This window comes from Mustela putorius, unplaced genomic scaffold, assembly GCF_011764305.1.
Source record: "Mustela putorius furo isolate JIRA1106 unplaced genomic scaffold, ASM1176430v1.1 tig00000224_pilon_pilon_pilon, whole genome shotgun sequence".
NCBI classification, from domain to species: Eukaryota; Metazoa; Chordata; class Mammalia; order Carnivora; family Mustelidae; genus Mustela; species Mustela putorius.
Genome location: NW_025421321.1, coordinates 18854182 through 18879288, shown reverse-complemented (window position 1 = coordinate 18879288; position 25107 = coordinate 18854182). Strand labels below are relative to the sequence as shown.

The window sequence follows — 25107 nt, the reverse complement described above, 5'->3', positions numbered from 1 at the left end:
GTCATAATAAAGCACAGCTTATACTGAGAACCACCAGAATAGCTTAAGATAAATAAATTTCTCATGATGCAACAGAAAGAAAAATAAAATGCTCTAAGGGAAAGTTTATGGACTTTCCAAGGGAAGGCCCTGAGACTAGGATGTTAGGTCCATACAGCCTGTATGTCAGCTGTAGCCCCAGTACCTAAACAATGCCTGACACACATAGGTACTTAATAAATGTTTGTCGAGTGAGGGAATGTATGGATGAGTAGTTTAAATCAGACCCCAAAAGCTCTTTAAAAGTTCCTTCCACTCTACCTACATAATACTTTATATGATCCACAATGGCTTGACTAAGTTGTTGTAAAAATAATTACAGTGAAACATCACTCCCCTCCAAAGAATCGAAAGGACATAAAAGGTGGAAATAGGTACCAATGGTGGGTAACTCTAGTAAGCGGGGGATGAACACTAGACTCGGAGTCTGTAGAACTGAGTTCACTTCCAAGTTGTGCTACTTCATAGCTGTGTGACTAGAGATAAATCATTCAACATCCTTGCTTCATAAACTATATTAATAATTATTAACACTGGTTAAATCCCTACTGTGAACCAGAAACACACATTTACTTCTCAAAAAGTACCCTATGAAGAAACAGAGCTTTAAATGATGCATCCAAGGTCATACAATTACTAAAACCAAATTGACTCCAGAACCCCTCCAAACAACCAACACACTGTAGAACAAGAGTAATCATCATTTCTTCAGGTGGTTGTGGCATAGGTAAGAGAGTCAAAGGCATCTACTGACCTTGAATCCAGAGTAGACAGGCAACTGTGGCTACTTCTCAAAGGGTCAAAGTCACTGGAGAAGTAGGGAGAAGGGCCATTACACCACTGTGGAGTTATGGCTATACTTTTATACTTTACAAAGCCCTCCTTACATTATCTCTAGCTATTCTATTACTCATTACATACCAACCTATGAGGGAGGAAGAGAGCATATTATTATTCTAATTTTATAGAAGGTCACACTAGCTCAGGGAAGTTAGGAAGCTGTGCATCATCACACAACAAATTATCTATAACAATGAGCATAAAATTCCCCTAAACCCAAGCCCCTGGTCTGATCCAAAGACTGAGTGCCTGTCTGGATCATTGGTCAGTGGGGATGCCAGCCCAGTCTGAAGAAGACCAGTTTGCCTATAAGGGAGAGTAGCCAGTCTGCTCATCTGACCTGGGAGTGGACTCTCCCATCACCGCCAGTGTGCAGGCTCATGGTGGGGTAGGATCCACTTGGTCAGGGGTTCTGGAAGTTGGTGCTGTGTCACTGAGTAGGGGTGGAACAGACTCCCAGCTATGATGTTTATACCTGCCTCAGAAAGAGGTTGAGAGCAGAGCTTCCTGGCAAGAGCCAAGTGGCTCCCACCATGTAGCTTTCATTCCCCAGGCTCTCAGAAGCTCCTCTCAAGCATACAGAAGTCACTTGATTTTTATTGATGCCATTTCTAGGCAGCATCTTCTGACAAACTACGGTCTTGTACATTCCAAACAATACATATTTCTTAAACTGCTCCTTTTCTTTTTACAGACTGATCCAGAACACAAAAAACCTGGTGTACATCGAGGCTGGAGCATTTAGAAATCTCCCCCGGTTAAAATACCTGTGAGAATTTTTCCTTTTTGAGCAACTGGGGAGAGAAATTGGGTATCTGATGAAAATCAAAAACAGTTAAAATGTTGGGAAGAATTTTTTAACTATATACTTAGCATTATTTGCACGTCTGTCTTCAGCCTTCTGATTAAAATTTAATCAGCATTTCTTGTCAGCTACCAGGCTGGGTACCCTCAGAATCCATGTAACTGGATCCTAACATTTTCGCTCTCCAAAAAGCACATGAAAAGAATATCACCCCCTTTGCAAAGATTTTCAAAACTGACAGTGGGAATGGGGAGGCAGGGTCATGACACTTGAAAAAAAGTAAATTGGAATCTCTAAGGTGAGGTGGTGATGCAGACAGAGCACAGGTGAAAGTAGAAGAGGCAATTCTGATTGGACACCCATGCCTGGTTGAGAATTACTGATGCAAAAACAAAAAAAGAATTACTGATGCCTTCATCTCATTTGTTCCTTTATGCATTAAGTGAAAACTTTGTAAGTACTACCTTGAGGTAGGCACTGTGCCATATAAACTAAATCACTGTTTTCTATTTCCCATTAAATCTTATTAAGTCTATAGTTAGAATTCTAAATTGAGTACCCATGGTAACCCAGCAGATTCATTGCCTTGCCAGCAAAACCAAAATTCCTGAAACTTGACACAATCTATAAACTGATCACTATGGATCTTCTCATAGGTCGAGCCGTCACTTATTCACGCAGAAAAAATTAACTCCCTCTAACACAGACATCCTCTCTTCTTCCTGAGAAGTTAAATTTCATAAAATATCCAGAGTGGAAGTCCACATCTCCCACCACCTAAAAAAACAAAAGGAGAGGGACCAGAGGACATCTCTCTGGGTCTGGTATTCATGTCACTTGTACAGCCTTGCCCTGGGGCCTCCTACAGGAGCTGCTGCTGGCCCAAGCCTAGCCCCTTCAGCACCTCTAACCCTGAATGGCTCCTAGCCCAGGTATTCTGCTTTTCCAGGCCTCCGAGGCTGTGCAGGACATATAAGCATCTGCAGTGTAAACCACTTTAGAAAAACATAAGAAAAAAAGAAAGAAAGAAAAAGAAAGACATAATGCCAGAACCAAATTTGACCACTGCAGTCCCTTGTTATCCAAGAATCACTGTCTCCATAAAATAGCATTTTTGCCCCCCCAAACAAGTGATAGTTCCTCAACCCCAGTACATATTGCTAAGTTACAATGCCATCACCAGCCACAGAGAGGGCAAGGATTCAGCGCCATCTGGGGTTACAGGTAAGAAGGAGCCTCAGAAAGAGCCAAAGGACAAACCTGGCTTCCTTCCATCGTCACTGGATTTCAAGGAAGTTTGTATCAGTTTCTGCAGTCCCGCATAGGTGAATTTAAAACTCAAGGAAATCCAGATGCCTGGACTAAAGGAGTCTCATTCTTGTGTATAAAATAACTTTCAGTTTAACCTATTACTGAAGCTTCTCTCTTCTTTGAAGCTTAAATAACAGGTGGGAGGAAGAAGAGACCTGAGTAGCTCCAATAACCAAAAGCATGTTACAGTGATTTCAGTAAGTTATAAGGAAGAACTTCCTGAACCACAAGGCAGCTAAAGAAAGAAAGATTTTTAATAATGATGGACATGGATTTCTCATATGGAGGTTAATACTCCTAAAGGGTTTGAGTTAAAATCTATTCCAAAGTAGAGGGATGCTTTCTAGAACTATCAAGAGCAAATCACCAAGAAGGAATGGGATAGAATACAACAGAAAAATGCAATTGATACAATAGGAAAAGACAGGCTGGAAACATAAATATAAAGGACAAAGACCTGAGAGTTTAGTCCCGGCCCCTAGCTCTTTAAACAGGCGTCTTTAGAGCAACTTCTCCCATAGTGTTAGGGGCTTTAAAATTCTACCAATCTTCAACAGCTGAAAGTGCTACCAATAAAGCCAAACTCAATACTTTTTTTAATGTGAAGATAGTCTTTTCAAAATGCCTTTCTACTGCATTTATCTTTATGCCTTAAAAACAATCACTTTTACACTTTTACTCACTCTCTGCCCACATCCCCACCCTGCCCCAAATCACAGGAGCATCTGTAACACAGGCATCCGAAAGCTTCCAGATGTTACGAAGATCTTCTCCTCTGAATTTAATTTCATTCTGTAAGTACCAGGCTGATTGCTATGCGTAACAGTTTCCTATTTGCAGCTAAAATTTGGAAAGTAAATATTTCTCATTTTATTCCTCCAGGGAAATTTGTGATAACTTACACATAACCACCATACCAGGAAATGCTTTTCAAGGGATGAGTAACGAATCCATAACACTGTGAGTAAACTCCCAGATTCACGTTCTGCCATTCAGGCTCCTGCTATTCTCACTTCTAGCTTGAGATGAGCTCTTTCTCATCTTTTTACCATGTTCTTCATTCACTGGTAACGTTCTTTATGACCAAAAATGCTAACGGTGAGAGCAGTTGTGCAGGATTGCAGCTTGGTCATGTGTTCACACAACTACCAACCGAAGCATTCTGCTTAAAATTAAACAGACAGACCCTGCAGATTGAAAGTGACCAAATTTCCAACTAAGGAGATTGTTCACTGCATCAGTGGAACGCTTTGAAGCTGGGAAGAGACAGCCAGAAGGGAAATGGCTGCCCTGGTTCAAAGAGTACAGAAATTTCAAGTTTCAAATGAAAAGTTAGGAAAGATAGTCTCTAAGTAGGTAGGACAGTTGATGGATAGAGCCTGCATTCACTGGTTTACTCTCTCTCTCTCTGACTTTTTACTTTGCTTCTGAAGAGCGCCATCTATACCCATTCCCTACATCCCCTAATACCTGAAAATAGTGTCTTTTTATTTGACAGTCCTTCATCAGGTTACCAGATTCACAGATCCTACCTGTTTTATGCTCTTTCCTAAGGCCTTGCTGTTGAAAGTGTGGTCCATAGACCAGCATCTACTGCATCTTCTAAGAGCTGGTTAGATATGCAGACTCTCAGGACTCAGATCTACTGACTTGAAATCTGCAAGTTCCCAAGTGATTCATATGCACATGAAGTTCACAGGGCAGTGTACTAAGATAACCCGACCCATTCTCTTCACTGTTCTTCTGCCTGACTTCCTTCCCTCTGGGGTCCCTGCTGTCTGCACATGGGGAACCCGCCTTTGCCCCACCATTCGGAAGGAATGTTCTGGGCATCATGTCTCACTTATATCCAAAATCCAGTGACCCATACCCAATTCTCTTCCTCACATCCATCTCTCTCTCACTCTTTTGCTTTGGTTACAGCCAAGGCAGGGTTATAATGAGTCAATAAATGAGCTTGTCCTTAAAGAAAGAGAGAGCATGCACTGGATGACCCCAAATGAGGAAGTAGTTGTAAAGCAAGAGAAGAGACCATATGAGAGGACTTTTTTTTAATATCATGGATTTTAAACATAGGTATCAATGTACATTGCATTTGAATAATACTTTTTACTTTGTGTAGGTATTATTTCACACATTTAATTGTCATGTTACAAAGCTATTGCCCATGCAGACCCAGCTCGGAGTATTGCAATCAAGGGAATACAGAGCAACAACCAAATTAAACATTTCTTTTTCAAGATAAAGTCTTTACTTGCAGCTCTTAAACACAAGGAAAGAGACAGGAGATCCTAGAAAATCTTCTCTGCCCCTCTACTTCCCTCACACACTAAAGCTCTTCCAGCTCTGTTTATAAAGTATTTCCAACTTATCGTTGCATGTATCTAGAACTACTCATTTATCACATCCCCTGTCAGAGACAGAGCAGACTGCATGGGGAGGTACCACATACCTTAGGATTGGGGTCTTCCTCTGGCTCTAGTGAGAACACAGAAGACATATGATCCATGTCTTTAAGGAGCTCAGAATCTCAATCATGAGGAAATGGAGAAGTTATGGGGGCAAACATGAAACAATGAAAGAATAATACAAACCAGTAGATATTCACTGTTAGAGTTTGTGTGATGCAGAAATGAGAAGTCTTGGAGAAGTCCTCTTGGGCTGGAGAGTCAGAGAAGGCTGCATGGTAGAGCTGAGACTTGACTTAGATCTTGTACTATCAGTAACATTGTATGGGCAAATCTGATAATAGCAGTAATATTTATACAGCACTTAGTAAATACCTGCACTGTTTTTAAGTACTTTTAAAAACTTGTTTACATATCACAGCAACCCTATGAGGTAGGGACTATCAGCTCCATTTTTAGAGGAGGAAACCAAGGCCCTACAAGTTTAAATAATTTGCCCAGGGTCAAGATTTTAGACTCCATCAGCTCCAGAATCACAGTCTTAACCGTTATGTGGTACCACCTACCAAGAGAAGGGGAGCAAGTAGTCTAAGTGAAGGGACATCATGAGCAAAAGCATGGCTGTGGGAAAGAACACAATGGGATATGTCTTACTTATGGGTGAGTACACACCCATCTTAAGAAACAGGAAATAGGTTTAAATAAATATGGCAGGGTGTAGGGGACATTGGATTGCTGAGTCCTGAATGCTGGGTAAAGGATTAAAAGCTTAGAAGTAACTCTGACAAAATTATTAAGAAGAAACCACCCAATAGAGCAGCCTTTATTCAAAGATCACAAATATCCAATACTTCCTTGGATTTTGACCTGAATCTAAAAATAATCAGGACCCAAACGGTACTCATCCCAGGTAAATGTACAGCCATATGAATGAAGTAGAAATTGTATGAATGAAAGGACAGAAGATGTGGAGAACAATCAATAAGAAAACAAATGTTGGGATGACCTACAGAGTTCTGTGAGCTCCCAAGATTGGACCACCTCACCAAACTCAAGGAACAACCAAAGATTCCTTTCACACATCGCATTTTAGCATATGCACATGAGAGCTGCACAGTATTTTTATTATGGGGCCATTAACTTATGTTAGTTATGATTTCAAGAAGAATAGTGCCTACCAGCAGGGCATAATTGCCCCACCTCTGAAGTTAATGAGGAATGTAGATTCATCTCTCCTAGTGGGCCCAGGGGGCATTGTACTTCCATCCCCCTCCTCACTCTCAGCCCTTCATCTGGAAGGAGAGTGATTAGTCATTTGCTTGGCTCTTGTTCTCAGCTGAATGGGCCCTTCTGTAAGTGAAGGATCCTGTGGAGCACCATGTTGGAAAAAGGGTATTACACTTAAAGAGGAAAGCTTTATTTTCTCAGCTATAAAGTTCAACTCCCTAATTAGAAAATAATGAAAGCAGGCCTTCTCTCTTCATTATTAGTAGTATTTGAGATTTTGCTATTTGTGGAACCTTTCCTGCTCTCCCCCCACCCCAAATCTTTACCAACTGTGAGCTCATTTAATGAAAACAAAATACTTCACTTGATGCTGGAGAAGCTCAGTGGGGTTAATGCTAAAACTATGCATTATATTCTTATGTCCCTTTATAGCCACTTTGGCTTTTCATTAAATCTCCTCAAGAGGCCACCTGGAAATGTACCCCCTGAGTGAGCAGGATTTGGCTGTACCACCTTTAAAATATTCTAGATGACTTGTCATACCAGTCTCAAAAAAGAGACAAATTTGATTCACGTCTGAACTCCACAAAGAAAAGTAAAGGTCATGGCAACTAATTCTCAGAGAAAGAATGCCTGGCAAAGGACGGCAAGATTCCTGGCTGCCCCTGTGATGAGCCACACTAAAGAGACTGCTGGGTGTTGAAACAGAAAGCCTGAGTTCTAGTCCTGGACCTGTGTCTAATGACCCTCAGTCAAGTTACACCATCCACACATGGCTCTGTCTCTATGTATACAATGGGATTATTAATACCTCCTTGTGAAAATTCAATCACATCATGTCAACTACACAGCACCACCATGATTAAAAGCTCATATTCAGCAAGCCAGTTGTTATTAGACCATCCTGAAAACATCATGTCTTGTTATCTCTTTTTAAATATGTTTTATTCTAAAATTTTCAGTGGGCAAGTAGAGTTGCTTTCCATTTTTCTTTCCAGTAACAGCCCTATACATCTTACCTAGATTTATCGACTATTAGCAGTTTGCAACACCCACCCCATCTCTATATATGTAAATATATACAATACATTTCCTTTTGGCCAAACCATCCAAAAGAAGTTTACAGATATTATGACACTTCATACCTCAAATACTTCAGTATGTATCTCCCCAAAACAGAGACACTGTATATAACTACACCATTATACACACCCCCCAAAAAACCCATGACTTTAATAACATTGTCCAGACTACAGTCTGCATTCCAATGAAAATATCTTTTATAGAATTTTTTTCAACTCAGAATCCAATCAAAATTTTATGCATTGCACTTTCACTATTATGTCCCTTAGTCCTCCCAACCTCATCTCTTACCCCACCCACTAAGATCTTCTCCCCCGCTTTCCTTTGTTCTCTATGACACCGATTTCTTGAAGAAGCCCAGGTCAGTTGTTTGGATTCATCTGACTATATTGTCAGGATTAGATTCAGGACAACATTGCTGTAAGAACATTGCAAAGGGCATGTTGTGTCCCTCCCAGTGCATCAAACCTGAAGGCACAGCATGCCATGATCCTTAGTCATTTGGTTGAAGTATGACTGCCAGACATCTTCATTGTAAGGGCATATTTTTCCCTTTGTCACTAATAATAAACCATTGTAGGACATGGTGAGTTGGTACAACTAGCCCATTGGCCAACATTTAATCTAATGGTTCCATTTGGTTTTTATGCAGGTAGTTACAAAGCAGAAGTTTTAAATCTCATCATTTTTCTATACTTATTACCAGCGCTCTGCTGTTAAAAAAAAAAAAAAAGAATCCTCTCCTTCTCTCTTGATCTCTTTTTTAAATATCACTATAGAAGTAGATTTTTCAAAAATTTTATTGAATGTATTATAATCCATTGCTGTCATCATTCTTTTGGATGCCTGTCATCTTTTTGTTATTACCTATGGTGAAATCATATAAGATGACTTGGCTGAGAGAAACAAAACAACTCAGGGCTGCTGAAAGGAACGAGGTATGCCCACATCAGAGAGGGGATTCCCGTGCATTGAGACTGTGAGCCCCACAGAAATAGGGGAATTCTGATGAACATTCAAAACTAAGGTCATGGTAGCACATAGAGATCAGCCTGGTGACAGTGACTGGTCACGAGTTATCCATACAACCATGGCCAGGGTGTGCACTCAAGAGAGGTCTTCACATACTTCATACATAGGATATTAAAAAATATCCTGAAAAAAAATACCACAGGGAGAAGAAAGTGATGAATTTAGGATCCCTGTTCTTTAGGTAGGTATTGGTATAATCATTTGATAAATATTTGCTTACAGATATATCACCATAGGGCATATTCTCTAAAATAGAAACCCTGAGGCCATTTTTTGAGACCCTGCAGATCTGCAGAAACAAATTAAGCTTTTTTCTTTAAAATTGTCCAAAAACTAGGTGGTTACAAGATCCAAAAGGGAACCACAGCAGACCATCTAATACGGTCAATATAAACCCAGAAATGCTTTTAAAGCCCCAGGAATATTTGGAGTTTCTTTCATGGTGGCCTTCAGAGTGAGAGTATCATCTGTGATTAAGTTCTAAAGTCTGAACTTTATTTTGAATAAAAAGGTGACATTCTCTGGTTTTGAATCACAATTACTGACATTTGAATAGAGAACATAGACAATGCTTTAAAATAAGGTGCAGCTATTGTAATACAGGAGAGGGGGGAAATTTCTGTGCTTGTGACAGCATCCTCAAGGCAAAGAAAGCCATCCTCATTTAATTCTGACACCATGATGTTTTGGGGTGAAAAAAGATATCTTAAATCAATCTCCAGATGTTTTAAGGGGCATTTGAAAGCATGGAGTGGGCATGACAGCAGGAGGCCTCCCACTCACATTTGTAAGTTCTCCAAAGTAAGGAAGCCACTTGTTTTAATCAAAACAAAGCAACACATTCTATTGTGTACAACTGGTAAGAAAAGCTGAAGAGAAGCAGCTGAAAAGGAAACAGTGAGCCCATTCTTTAGAAAGTCAAGACAAGCAGGACCCAGACTATTTGAAAAAAAAAAAAAAAAAACCCTAAAAAATGTACCAGTACAAGCATGTTCAATGATGCTTACACAGACCAAAGATGTTTGAGGGCCTATGGAAAGTGAGTACATGTGAGGCAGCCCAGGCCATCGAACTGACCTGCTCCACCAAGAACAGGAAGCCCCCCTACCCCAGCGGACCACAGTTCAGTTAAAAGGACTGCTGCATTTCATGGAAATCCTGTCCAGAGCATGGCAAGGGAAACCCCTTTCCCTCTATTCTGGTCAGAGAGACAGAGCTGCTACTACTACTATTACTACTAATAATAATAATGGCAACACATTAAGCATTTACGGTGTTGCAGGACTTATTTCTAAGTGCTTAACATATGTTTAGCATCTTAATCACCCAACAGCCTTCTGAGGTCAGTACTATTGTTATCATCCCTATTTTTAGATTAGGAAATTAAGACACAAAGAGGTTCAGGTAACAGCCTGAAGTAATTCAGTGAATAAGTAGTGAGCAGCTGCATTGAAGACTTGTAAATTTAACCACAAAGCTGCACTTAGAGCAATGGCATTGTAAGCCCCATTGGGACGGGGGAAGGTATAAAATCCTAATGTGCATCAAAACTGGGATCAGGACGGCATGTAAGGATGATGGGGCATGGGCATCCAGACAGCTGCTGGCAGCTTTGCTTTGCTCAAAACAGAGTAGGAGCTACTCTATCTTAATTCACTATACATGTAGCTCCATCACTTACAAGGCAGGGAAAGCAGTAAGGGAACCAGACTCTGGACTCTGTTCTGTGCAGCAGACCATCAGCTCTGCATATGGAAGCAATGAGAGCTATATCATCCAATGCTGTACCCTAGGGCAAAGGGCCCCACAGCGGCATGCCTACGTTCACTAGGAGGGCTTGTTATGAAAGTACATATCCCTGAACACCACTACCACATTCTGACGCTGTAGCTTTGCAGGGCACCTGTTTACAGGGTCTGAGTCTGCATTTCCAGCAAGCAGCTCCAGTTGATTCTGAGTCAGTGGATGAAGGGGAATGTTTTAACAAACACTGGCCGAGACTCTAAGAAATCCACTTTCAAAGAAGTTCAGAGAAAAGTCCAATACTATTTCTTCATCTACAAGAGATTGTTATAAAGGAATTCAAGCCCCCAAATGATAAGGGACTGCCAAAGAATCATAGTCTAAGTGTAAAATTAAAAAAAAAATTTTTTCTTTGTGCTACTAAGGAGGCAAGAAGGTTGTGCGTAACTACACAAGACAGGGGAGATAACCCAAGTAACTTTACCCTCAAATCCTAGAAAACTACTGAAAAATGGCACCCCAGAATCCATTACAGAATATAGGTAAGAGCTCACAGGTGAAGTTGTAAATTCAAAATTTCAGAAGAAAGCACAGAAGAGCAGGAGAAGCCAGAGTAGCCTGTTCCTCACATGGAAGGGCAAGGCTGGGCTCCTGCCAGGTAGCAAGCATCATGAGAGACCCCGGGGTTTTACAAAATGAGGTTGCTCTGAACTCAAATTAATAAGGAGGCTTTATAAATTATTTTGTAATCTTCACTTTCTGAATGCCAGTGTTCAAATATCATGCTTCAACCCTGAGTCCTCCTCAGACTTATTTATATGCTGGTTTGTCTCAGATGTGCTGACCGCCCCCCACACACACACACTACACACACACACACACACACACACACCCCTACACCACAAGACGTACTTCCATGCTTATTTTATTTAACAGAGGCTAGAGAATGATTGTAGACAATAGCCATGGGGAACAGGAACAGCTGGGGAAGTCTAAACTGGGTGTCTAAACTGTTTCTTAAGTCCCAGACACCAGCCCATTCCTCCGTGGCCATGCCACTATCAGCAATTCTGTAAAGGGAAGCTAGGGTCTTGCCAGAGGGTAGAGCTTAATTTTATGTTATACCATAGCCCTTTCTCACTTGAATATTGCATCCTGGTTCTTGAAGAACTTACACAAGTACTTCTAAGACTGTGACTTTCAAACTTGCTTGGTTGACTGTGATTTATAGTAAGAAATTCATCTTACATATACCTATTTGTTCATCCAATTCACTTAACATATATTTACTGTAATCCTCCCAAGCACCAGGCACTTGGATGCAGGGGATTCTGTAAGAAACGGAACAGTCTGAAATCCTTGATCTCCTGAAGCTTACATTCTGCAGGGAAAGGCAGGTAACAAACAAGTATGATAGGGCAGATGCTGATAAAGCCACCGAGGAAACCCAAATCCATGAGCGGGGGCATGGGAACGTGGAATGCTGAGGGAAGTGAGTTTAAATGGGCAGCCAGCAAAGGCCACACTCAGAACATGACACCAAGCACAGCCCTGCAGGAGGAGGAAGCAGGGCCATGTGGATCTCTCAAGGAAGAAAAGTGAAAATAACCAGTGAAACTGATATGCTGGAAATAGCCCAAGACAAAGTGTTCTATTCTACTTCTGCCTATGGTGGGCTTTAGACAAGTCACTTTCCTTTCTGAGCCTCTTCCTTTCTTTATAAAATGAAGGTGTGCCACTTGATCCTCCCCAAGCTCATTCCTGGCTCCAACATTTCCCAACATCTGTCCTGAGGAGCAGGACATGTCTTATTCTAGGCAGGTATGTGTGTGTGTATGTGTATATATATATTTATGTACATGACATAGAAAAATAGTAGAACAAAATTCCATAAATAGTACTACCCTAATTACAGGCAATACACTCCAATATTTTCCATTTTGTCCTATTCTGTTCTATTTCATTTTGCTAAATGGTGACTGCACCCAACTAAACTGCTTTAACTATCCACTAATTGGTCTTAAAGAACCATTTACAGGCTTTGAAATCTTCTTGGATATGGAGCCAAATACGGCATCAGCAAAAACACATATTCATCCAAGGAAAAGAAGAGCTAACTCAGGCCTGGGGCCTTCCTCTGCCCCCCAACTTTAAAGCTGCCCAGAAAGCCCAAAAGCCCAAAGGCATGGAGAAGCAGAGGCAAGACTTGAGTGTCAGTCAGATGGCTCTGGTCACTAACTCTGCTTCTACCCCTACGTTCTTTAACCTTGAGCAAACTACAAAACAACACTGAGACTTAGATTTCTGATCAGTAAAATGGAAATGATGAGGTTTATGTCACAAAATATATGTAGAATGACTGATCAAGTATCTGGCACTTATTAACACTAAACAAACAAACTGGTGATGATGCCACGGGTGAAAGTGAAGCCAAATGAGAGCAGAGGGGGGGTACAGCTCCATCTCACCAGCTCCTTAGAATGCCAGTAATTATCTTAGTAATAAGTGTCACAGAAGGAAGAATGTGTGATTCCAAAATGTGCTTCTTTCACTGCTAAATCCTCTCTCCTCTCACTTCAGCAAACTATATGGAAATGGGTTTGAAGAAATACAAAGTCATGCCTTCAATGGGACAACGCTGATTTCCCTGTAAGTATGTGCTTATTTCCCCAGCTCATGAATAAAAATGAAATATTACTCTAGCTACCAGATCACATTCAATCTTCAGCAACTAACTCAGGACAAAAATAAACTTTCAAGTGGCTAGTCCTCAGTGTTTCACTCATGTTACTAGGCAACTGGCTGGCTAGAAACCCCAGAGCACCCTGATTTCAAAGATAGATGCAGCCTGAAGACATTAAAGTTGACAGTTTGTTAAAATATTCAACACCCTACTTTAGTCTCATCTCTCAGCCTCACTCTCTAGCCCCCTCACTCAGGTTGATTGTCTGTTAGAAGCAGCACGATTTCAGTGAAGAAATTCTTCCCCCAGCCACACTGCAGAGAAATCAGGTAACCCCAGTTACCAGCTTAATCAGCCACAACAAGCCCACTCGCAGTCCCATCCCCCTATTGCTAGGGGGGTTATAGAGTGCATTTTTCACAGGGTGAGGGGGGGCCTTGTACTTTCACCATGTCCTACCCCAGTCCCCAGTGTTCATAGCCTTTAACTCAAGGAGAGCATCCCTACCAACTGCTTCCTTCATTGTTGCGCAACTCTCTTTCCTTCTACACTCCTTTTCTAAAAGAATGGCTCATTCATTAAACCTGCTGGGCTGGGGCCATTGGAACCATAACAGGTATAGAGTGAGATGACAATTACCCTACAGTTGAGTATAATAAAAACTAAGAGTGCCTGAAAAGCTCAACTGAAGCCAAAATTAAGGAAAACAAATGAAAAGGCTTTTATAATAAATTGTGTAAACGACAGCCTATACCAAGGCTTCTCAGACTTTAAGACACAGAATAACATGGAGACTATTAAAACACAGATTCCCAGGCCCCAGCCCCAGAGACTTTGCTTCAGTGAGTCTACGGTAGGGCTTGAAAATTTGTAATTATAACAAACTCCCAGGAGATGCTGATGCTGCCAGTCTCAAGGTGAGTAGCATAAGCCTATACAATATACTATTTAACTATACATATTAAACCAAAGACTCCATTACATCAATATAATGCTACAGAGCTCTGTGTCAAAGAGAACAGATCTGGGAGTCACTGGTTGGACTTCAAACTCCAATGCCAACATTTGTCAGCTTACCTTGAGCAAGTTATTTAACCTATCCCAGCCACAGTGTTCTCGGCCATAAAACAGAGCCACTAATGGGCTTGTTTTCAGGATAATCCCCCCAAAATGAAAAGGTCAGTTTTGAATCCTCAGTACTTAACACTGAACCTCACACAGGGTATGTGCTTATTTATTACTTATTACTTTGCACATTTCATTAACTACAAATTAATGAATGAATGATAAATAAGATTGTATTTTTATGATCTTAGCCTGAGTCTGGCACATACCACATGCATGAGAAATGGTACCTTCCTATCATGGAGTAGATTTTCCTTTATTTTCTTGTTGACTTAAATTTAACGAAAAGTTCACTCTAGCCAAGTGTTTCTGCCAAAATCAAATCGTATCCTCTCCTGGCACGGCACTTGCAGATGCCTCATACGCTCAACAAGGGTTTGCCAAGCATCAGCTGTGTTTGAAGGAACATGCTAGATCAGGGGTGGAAATGAAGATGAATAAGCCCTGGTGTTTGCCCCATGGGAGCATACAGCCTAGAAAGAAGCATTGCCAAATGGTATATAAACTGTAGTAACTAAAACAGAAGGCAAAGCATGACGCCTCCCCTGAGAGAAGTAAAGCCCCCTGGGATTTCAAAGGCAGAAGAGAACATAATTAGAGAAAGCCTCATTAGAGATGTGAACTTTGAGCTGGGTCTAAGTTGGACAGGCAAAGAGAGAGGGGAAATGCATTCCAAGCAGAGGACAATAAAGAGAATGGCCCAGAGGAAGAAGCATGTGTTCACAGAACAGCACACTGTACCTTTCAGAAAGTTCTAGGTGTGATTTTGGGACAAAGCAGGAACAGCCTCAGGTGCCACAGTAAAGAATCTGGACTCTCTTCTGTAGAAAGGAGAAGCTGTTGAAAGTTCTGGGATGCCAAGTGTGAGGGGCACTTAAAGAAGGTTCATCTGTTAGCAGAAAGGACAGAAGTTGGGGGTGAGGGGTGTAGGGCTAGAGACAGACACCGGCTCTCTGAATAGAGGGGGTGACTGAAGGTCTTTGTGGCTGAAGTCACCTGGATGACAGGGAAACTAAGAGAACTGAATATAAAATTGGGGGACAACAAGAGAGGAGGAGAGCCAGAGCAAAAGCAAACAGAGTGGGAGGGACACCAGCAGAGGACATCTTTGGGAGGTCAGGGACAACAGGACTTTGGGACAGAGGACCTTGGTCAGCAGTGTCCCAGCTGCTTCAATGATGCCAAAGTGGGTGTGAACTTCAAAAAGTCTAACTAGTCAAGACTCTATATCTTCCACACCTCACTGTTACAGGAAAGAGGGCACCAAGAACACAAATCAGTTTGCCAAGAATACAAATCAATTTCATTCATTTATTCATTCAATAAGCATTTATTAAGAATTGCTGATATATTAGGCACCACGTTAGGAGCTGGGTCTGAGATGGCAGAGTGGAAAGAGTCTCTGCCCTCGTGAATTTTCTCTTCTAGCAGAAGACAGAGACAAAAAGACAAGTAAATAAATGAAGTCATTGCAGATAAGGATATATCCTAAGAAGGAAATAACCCATTACTGAGATCTGCGAGTGAACAGGGGTTGCCTGACTTTAGGTTAAGTGCCCAGGGATAGCCTCGCCATGGACATGAAATTTGGGCTGAGCCTAGAGGATTACAGAGAGTCCACCATGGCAATAGTGAGGGGAAGTACGTCACAGGAAGAGGAAGCAGGATGTGCAAAGAAAAGAAGTTGTAAGCTCCAGGAACTGACAGGAGGCCAGAGCGGCTGGAGGGTCATCAGCAAGGGAAACAGGTATGAGACAAACCTGGAGATGGAACGGAGAAGCAAATCATGCAGAACTCAGGGGCAGTGGAAAAATCTAAATTCTTTTCTACAGGCAAGGAGGCCCACTGAAGGATTGAGGCAGGGAAGGGGAGGTGGGTTTTAAAACCGCCAAGCAAAAGTTTCACACTATACATTCAACCCAGTTTCTGACACCTTCCTCATAAACGGGCCTGTCCAAAGTTGTTCAGAATGATGATACCAACACCCTACAAAGTTCTCGAACTTCCTATTTACTAAGGCAAGACAGGGTGGAGAGAAGCAGCACCAGAAGTTTGCCCTCAGACACCTCCAGGGTTCTAAAAGTCAGTCCCTACCATTCCCAGAGCGCCCCACTTATGAACATTTTGGGTGGAGTTTGGGAGTTCTCCCACTGTGCTTCAAGAGGTTATCCTGCCTGTGCTTCTCATACCTGGGGGCTTGTGTCACTTGGGAGCATGAAAGTGACCCCCAGGAAAATGTGGTAGGTGGATTTATTTTTAACTGAGTTACATAATGCAGAGTTATCAGTACATAGAAAAATCTGAGTTTTAATAAAACATGTGAAATGCTCTGTCATGAAACTTGAACAATTAATTTGACCTGGCTGACATGAGGATTATTTGCTCCCAGAGCCCTGTATCAATGATTTATGACCATAACAGAACGTAATTAAAACAAACCAAATTAGCAAGAAGAGCCATGGAGGTTCAGAAAGGAAATTTTCTTTTGATTTAGATTTTAAACAGCAATTGACTCTGACAACCTCATCTCTTTGAAAGTGGAAATACACCCAGGGGATGGAACTGTATGAGACTGACGGGTGCCTTCTGATGGAAGGGCTGAGGGTTCCCAAGGAAAACGCTTAGTAGAAGCATGTGGAAAACAGCCACCCAGGGAGCAAGATGCAGGGGGTTTTGCCATTTTGAAATGGCAGGTGTGATGTGGAGACATGCAGAAAGACAATGAAGAAGCTGTAGAGCTATGAGGTGAGCCAGGATGCCTAAGCATCTGCAGGGGAGGGAACAGCAGTTGTCAGTCTATCTGTTTTGCTATGTAACACTGTAATGGTGATGCCAAAGAATCATGTCCCTGTGCTTGAAATCACCACACCAACAATGGAGGCATATTCCAGAATGCTCTTTGAGGCACCACTCTTCTCTCATAGAAAGAAAGAGCTTAAAAGAAGGCTGGTAAGCCTGAGCCTAGGGACTCCTCTCCCAGCTTGCTGATCCACCCAGAGATGGGAGACACTGGCATCCAGGCCCAGACAGGAGGCTGCTGGGTAGAGCCAGGCTGAGCTAGCTGTTCCTGAGCAGTTCACCCTGAGCTGCTTGGAGCTCAAGGGAAGGGAAGCTGCAGAGAGCTCCTGTGGAGCAGTGTTTGGTTGTGCCATAGCCTGAATGGCAGCGGCCCTATACCCTTTTGCTTCCACAGCATGCATACACAATGGCAATCATATACCCAGCACAAGACCCTATGTGGGGTGCGCAAGGTGTGGGGCAATTTTCTACATAGGTTGTCCCTCCTCCCCTTTCCTACCCACAGAGAATGCATATCTGAGAGAAAAAGAGTACAGTTCACAGGATGAAAGGGGTATTGTTGAGTGGACCCTACTTCTTTTCAGGTAAAGCATTTACAAACTTCAGTATCTGACTCTTAGCCAACTCTGAGACGTTCAAGGTCAGGGTGGCTGAGCACAGGACACACAGCGGGCCGCCTCTCTGCCCTTCAGCCTTGAACCCTGGAGCAGTGTTCTCATCCTTGCGCACCTTTGTGGCTGCCAACTTTCCTAACTCCAGGCCAGAAGGGGGTGAGTGCTTTAAGCTGCAGGACAACACATTCTACGGAGTGAGGGGGACACTGCAGGGGAAAGGTGGGGCAGGACACACACTCCAGCAACAGGACAATTTGCCCCTTACCAGCATGTCTTTTTCCGCTTTCCCTATGGTCCCCCTTTCCCTCCAGCACTGAGCACCACTCAGGCAGGCTACTCCAACCGTGTGTCTGTGCAGCTGTGACCAGTGACATGTGCAAGTGCACGCTCCACTAAGGACACTTTCTTCCTCACAGGGAGCTCAAGGAAAATGCACACCTAGAGAAGATGCACAATGGAGCCTTCCGGGGAGCCACAGGACCTAGCATCTTGTGAGTACAGCAGTGCTGCCTTCCCTCCCCACCAAGGCTTGCTGAGGGTGACCAGCCACCCCGTGCCCAGGCTGGTTTGTGGAGATTCAGCCTCCATCTGTGAAAGGGCTGCCATTAACCAATAAGGCAAGCTGGGAGAGCTTATATGACACAAACTGTCTCCATTCTAGAGCCAGAAGTCTGAACCTGAGATGGCAGTAGTCTCATTCCTCCTGAGGGCTGTGAAGGCGGCCTCTGTTCTAGGCCTCCCTCCTGGCTCCTGGGTGTGCCTTCCAGTTGTGACAGCATAACTCTTGACTTCACATGGCTCTCTCTGTGTGGATCTGCCTGTCTCTGAACTACCCTCTTTTTATAAGGACGCCAGCCATACTGGATCTAGATCCATCCTAATGACCTCATTTTATCATGATTACCTTTGTGAAAACCTCATGTCCAAATAAGGTCACATTCTGAGGTACTGAGGGCTGAGGACTTCCACATTTGAATTTGAGAAAGACAATTCAACCTATAACACCAAGTATGCCTCACGTGCTGGCAGATGGGTGGGTGGCTGCCCACTTGGCATCCACTCTGGACATGCAAAGGCCATAGATCTGACTTGCCCCTGACATTTGTCTGGACAGAGCTGAGCTGCTATGTCAGGCTCCCTGAGGATGCAAGCTGAAGAACCATTCTACTTCCAACCCCACCACAATTAACTTCTGGCTGTGTCTAGTTCCCAGCCCCCAATCTTATCAACCAACACCCCAACTATCTCTAGTTCCCAGCCCCCACTACTATCAACCCCCACTGACTATGTCTAGTTGCCAGCCCCCAGAGCTGTCATCTCTTCCTGTCTCTTATTTTCCAGCCCCTGTTCCTGTCAACCTCCAATTCCATTTAGTTTCTACCCCCACCACTGTCAACCCAGAACTGTGTCTAGTCCTAGCCCCCACCACTGTCAACCCTTGGCTTCTTCTACTCCCCAGCTCCTCCCAGTATCCATTTTGACTCCACTTCTCAATTTCTGCAACCATCAACCCCTGACTCTGTTTACTTCCTAATGTCTACCACTAAAACTCCTCACCTTCTCAACTTCCTAACTTCTGCTGCTCTCAGTCCTGACTCACTCTCTACTCTCCATTCAACCTCATGACCTTTGCGTCTACTACCTCATGACTTCTGCCCACTATTTTCTCTGTTGTGTCTCAGCTTCTGCTCCCCTATGCCACGGGTCCTTGTCTGTGTGTCTCCTCTTCAGAGACATAGTCACCAGACTCACAATCATCCAGGTTGGAGAGACTCTGAAGTCTGGCTCGTAGAGCAAGCCAGCTACTGACCCAGCCACGGGACAGCCAGCCAAAGAGAGTGGCCTCTGGGTTAAAGTATATGAGTATATAGTGTGGTCTGAGACATCCTTCCTGATAGTTTTTGCCTAAAGAGCTGCTTGGTCCACTTGCTTAGAAATGACTGTGAGCAGGACGCCTGGGTGGCTCAGTTGGTTGGACGACTGCCTTCATGATCCCGGAGTCCTGGGATCGAGTCCCGCATCAGGCTCCCAACTCCACGGGGAGTCTGCTTCTCCCTCTGAACTTCTCCTCGATCATGCTCTCTCTCACTGTCTCTCTCTCAAATAAATAAATAAAATCTTTAAAAAAAAAAAAAAGAAATGACTGTGAGCAATAAAGATACCTGTACTGTCTTGTCCAGAACAGTCAGACCACACCCAGTCTTATTTCACAAGCAGCTGTTCTCATTACACTCTTAGGGAGTAAGAGGTGTCTAGAAGTGTTCCTTCCACCCACAACCCAAAAATACATCCCCCACTGGTCTTCTACTGAGACTGATGTCCTAATGTACTCCTTTATAATGAGACACTGCCTTTCCTAGAGTCCTAATTTAAAGTCCTAAATATCCTAATTTAAAATCCTAAACATTAAAATCCTAAAATAGCCCCCAGCAAAACACATACACACATACAGAAAAAAAAAAAATCCACCTGCAAAGAGCTGTGTGCTCTATCCCTAACATATCCAGGAGAACTCCATAAAGCAGGGTGGGAATATAGGTTATCTCATTCAACAGGGACACAAAAGCAGCAGGAGTCTGAAGCCCTTGAGGCAAATTCTGCTGTCTTGATTATTCCACCAATGGCCTACACTAGCCATTGCTCTGTTTTTTTAAGTTCATCTGTCTATCAGTCATCTCTTGATCTCCTTCCATGTGCTGGGCACTAAGCACTGGGACAATTTACTGAAGGGGACTACACTGCTGGAAAGTTTCACGGGGCATCAGCAGCAACCACTTAGGAGATGAGCAGTATTTTATTAAATTCTCCACTGACTCGTCTTCCTCCTTACTTTGAACTTGTTTGGATTTTTCTTGAACATTGCCTCAAGATTAGAAAAACCAACGAGTTTGGGACCTTGTGTACAAAACTGAAGCTTTACATACAGTTCTGTTTGCTTGGCCAAGTGCTTGCTTGCACTGGACTGATGAATCCAGTTTGCCTTTAGAAAATGTACTGTTGGGACGCCTGGGTGGCTCAGTTGGTTAAGCAGCTGCCTTCGGCTCAGGTCATGATCCCAGGTCCTGGGATCAAGTCCCACATGGGGCTCCTTGCTCCGCAGGGAGCCTGCTTCTCCCTCTGACTCTGCCTTCCACTCTGTCTGCCTATGCTCGCTCTCGCTTGCTCTCTCTCTCTGACAAATAAATAATAAATAAAATCTTTAAAAAAAAGAAAATGTACTGTTTACCTCCCAGGTAGATGACAGCTTATACCTATAAGGAGTTACACTCAACCTTGAAAGGAATAACAGGGTGAATATGAGGGAAAAAACACAGCATGGGTTTTCTCTGTGTGTGTGTTTTTTTAAAATTTAGATCTTAATGAGAGTGACTGAATGGAGAATTAGGGGAAAGACGAGATGGAGAAAAGATTCCTCAGAACCTAGAACAATACTGTTGAGAGGAGGTTTCAGCCCATGAATCAGATGTATAAAATATATAAACAAAAAGGCTTACTACATTCTATTTTTCAGGGATATTTCTTCCACCAAATTGCAAGCTTTGCCTAGCTACGGGCTGGAGTCCATCCAGACACTCATTGCCACATCATCCTATTCTCTAAAAAAACTGCCATCAAGGGAAAAATTTGCCAACCTCCTGGATGCCACACTGACTTACTCGAGCCACTGCTGTGCTTTTAGAAATTTGCCAACAAAAGAGTAAGTAAAAAGCAAAAGGTAGAGCCTGCCAAGATGTGGCAGAAGCAGATTTCAAAACAGTCAACTGCAACAGCTTCCTGCCTCTTCACTACCTGCTCTAGATCAGCTCCAGAGCCATGGGGTCACTTTCAGAGAGACAAGAAGAAAATGAGCCATCCTGTTTCCTCCAGAAAACTAATTCCAAACAGTTGATTCACCCTGCAGCTATAAGATCTTTGTAGCCTATTCTGGGCTAACTGAGTTATAACCTTAAATTAGGCTGTAATTGCAGTTGCAAAATGGAGTACAAAACTAGCATCTTAAAGATTAGCTCTAATCCTTATCAGAGAGCATCATTTTTAAAGAAGAAGGGAAGTAGGCTCAAGAGAGTAAATTTTACCTAACATCTTAATCTTTAATAAAAAAAAAAAAAAAAAGGACACAAACTCTACAGAAGACTTTTTTTTAAAGCTATTTCTCTCCCAGCAAGAAGATCATCTTTCATTTCAGAACAGAATTCTAGCTCCCTAAGGAGTAGCTTAGTGTCAGAACAAAAAGGACATGAACTCCTGGCTGGTTTGTGTCCAGTGTGGGCATCTTACCGATTCCACTGATACACTACAATCCAGAAAGTAAGGACAGCCTGTGCAGGATTTCATTCTTTCCTTAAAGATTATTTTTCAGACTTCTTTTTGAGATACATACTATTACCTTTTTTACATCGCAAACCAGTACACAACACCTAGGTAACAATATATTTTTACATGTGTATCATGGGATACACACACTATTTTTCTTGTCCACTTTACTCTATTTTATTTCACGTGTGTTCTGTTTTCAATACTAGTCTTGACGCACTCTTTTGTTTTCATGACGCACTAATGGGATACAACTCACAGCTGGGAAAACATTTGCCCTGAAGGGTTATTATGCTGGTTAAGTGGCTCAGTTGGTTAAGCAGCTGCCTTCGGCTCGGATCATGATCCCAGCATCCTGAGATCAAGTCCCACATCGGGCTCCTTGCTCCACAGGGAGCCTGCTTCTCCCTCTGACTCTGCTTGCCACTCTGCCTGTGCTCGCTCTCATTCTCTCTCTCTCAGACAAATAAATAAATAAAATCTTTAAAAAAAAAAAAAGAAGAAGATATTCTCAATTAATTAGATGAAGTGCTCAAAGAGTGATGCTAAGATGCTGCTGTCTTTATTTGAATCAACCTACTTATAATGAGTCAACCAACAAGTATTATCGTACATCTACTTTGTGCCTTGCAGAGGTGCAGGAAGCGCTATCTGAAGTTTTGAGGTAAAAAGACAAAACACTAAGAAGACAAAGCACTCAGAGAGCCATGCACCATTAGCTGAGCTTCGAAGAATGTTAATTGAACACTTACCGTTTCCAAACAGTGCAAAAATCTGAAGATACAAAGATAACTAAGAGTTCATCCCACCCTCCAAGAATCACAAACAGCTATATGGGGGCAGCACACAAGAGACCAATGTTTAAGTACAATACAGCAAAGGTAATGGTAGAGCTAAGAATAGAATAGAATGCTCTGGGAGCCCTGAAGAAGAGTTTCTAAGCAGCAACAGGACTTACAGAAGGCTTCCTAAAGGAGTGACTTCTGCTGAGCTTTAGAGAGGGGTAAGAGTTGGCTAGGCAAGTGTGGATAAAACCATGCCAAGAAGACAAAGTAGCTCATGTGAAGGCACAAAGGCAAGAGACAGAAGATGGAAGTCCTTTGGAAAAACTGGAGCAAGAAGTCTTAAGGGTACGCAGAGGAAACAGGGAGAGGTGGGCTGTGATGGGCTCTGGGTGTCAGGCCAAGTTGTTCGGAGGATTGGGAACCACTAAAGAACTCAAAGCAAAATTACTCAGATTTGCTTTTGTAAAATAACACTGTGGAGGATGGCTTAGAGGTGAGCAAAGCTGGTAAGAGACCAAATTGAATAACAATACAGACACTAGTTTACGATAAAGCTGATTCTGGACACCTCAACTTTGGAGGCAAAGAGGTCACATCCCTTCTGAAATTACTGGCATGTAAAAACAGTAGTTCAGGGGCTTTTTATTCCAGTAAATGAAAAAGACTGCCTCTGGGTGAAAAAAAGGAGGACAGGCTTATGCAGGTGTAGACCAGTATCAAAGTAAGATGGGAATATAGTCACACAGAGGGTGTCTTGCTTGGAATTACAAGCTTTAACTGACTCCCCCTGTCTCCATAAAGCTTGAAACCTTGGATGCTATTGAGGCCAGAGAGCCTGAACTGGGCCAGGGGAATATTGAAGCAAACTCTGAGCCACTCCTCTGCCCTGCAGCTGCTGGGCCTGGGTAACAAACACAGCTGCCTAGGCAGATGGCCCCAAAGACTTCCTTGGTATCTATGATTAAAATTGCAAAAAAGAGTAGATGGAACCCAATGTTATGAGCTGAAGGCAAAGAACAACCGCATTTCCTGTTAACTATAGGGTGGTTCACGCATAGTATCTCTAAGTGTCGGACATGGAGCCAGCATCAAACACACACACACACACGTGCGCACGCGTGCGCGCGCACACGCATGCATGCACACATACTTTGATCCAAATTTGAGGACTTATAAGCCGGACCCAAAATAACAAGATGATTAATTTTTGAAAGTGGGTCCCGTAGGTCAAATAGTTCCTCTATATTATCCACCTTTATATACAAAGTTTATATACAGAGTTATTTGTATAAGGAATTTATATACAAAGTTATTTGTACAAGGAATTATCTTGTTAATATTGGAGGAGAATATATAGAAATTTCTAGTCTTAATTGCCTCGTATCTCCTTTCTCCTTGGGAAGGTTGAGTTTCTCACCACCTTTCTCTTTCCTTCTACTTCTTCATCCAGTTTTCTTTTGTGCCTCCCTTTCGTCTTATCTTAGGAATATAAGTACAGGTCTCTTTTAATATCTTGAGACTTCTCACCTTTCCATTAGGCTAAACTTCTTGGAACAATGGAGGACTAGGGAACACCTACACATATTTCTCCACATAAGGAAAAAGGGCAGAAAATTCACATCATAATGTCAAGTCCAGTATCTTCAAATCCTTACAAAACAGATTTCCCAGTTAGGATTCGAAGCCATGAATCCTGAATGGTTATTTGTTCATCAAGAGCAACGTGGTGAGGAGACTGGTAAGGAGCAAACCCTAATATACCACAAAGGTAGTTTTTAATAAGCAGTGAAAAAACCATGATTCAACATGATGGATTTAAGCTTTTTCATCTCTAAAGCCCACACAAAACATTTAGCATTCAGGAGCATTTTATCTAAGCTGGAAGCACTCTAATGACAATTCTGAAGCCTTTACTCTCTCCCCAGGAAATGTTTCAGTTAGGACAATGGTGCAGAACATGAAATATAATAGGTAAAGAATTTGGATGAACAAAGCATAAATAGACATGATCATGTTTAGTTTAAAGACCAAAAGCTCAACTGCTTTTTTTTTTTTTTAAACCTCTTTTCTTTCAGGCAGAATTTTTCATTTTCCATTTTTGAAAACTTTTCCAAACAATGTGAAAGCACAGCAAGGAGACCAAATAATGAAACGCTGTAAGTATTTGCATGCAAAGAAACTCAGGAAGCCATGTCTCGTTCTATGTGCATCTTATTTTCAGTGCCAATGGTTTTCTTCTGATAAAAGTCTTCACTGGGTGGGGGGCCGGTTTGCAAAGCATTTTTTAGTAGATTTAAGA

The 25107-nt window shown here is 42.4% G+C and overlaps 1 protein-coding gene across 1 annotated transcript in view; it reads left to right on the top strand.

The window, feature by feature from the left end:
• Positions 1 to 25107, top strand: part of LHCGR (luteinizing hormone/choriogonadotropin receptor) — a 52872-nt gene that overhangs the window by 21415 nt on the left and 6350 nt on the right. The window contains 7 exon segments of the mRNA NM_001310182.1: positions 1574 to 1648; positions 3715 to 3789; positions 3878 to 3955; positions 13069 to 13137; positions 18126 to 18200; positions 21221 to 21406; positions 24884 to 24964. Of these exon segments, the coding sequence (NP_001297111.1) occupies positions 1574 to 1648; positions 3715 to 3789; positions 3878 to 3955; positions 13069 to 13137; positions 18126 to 18200; positions 21221 to 21406; positions 24884 to 24964 (639 nt within the window).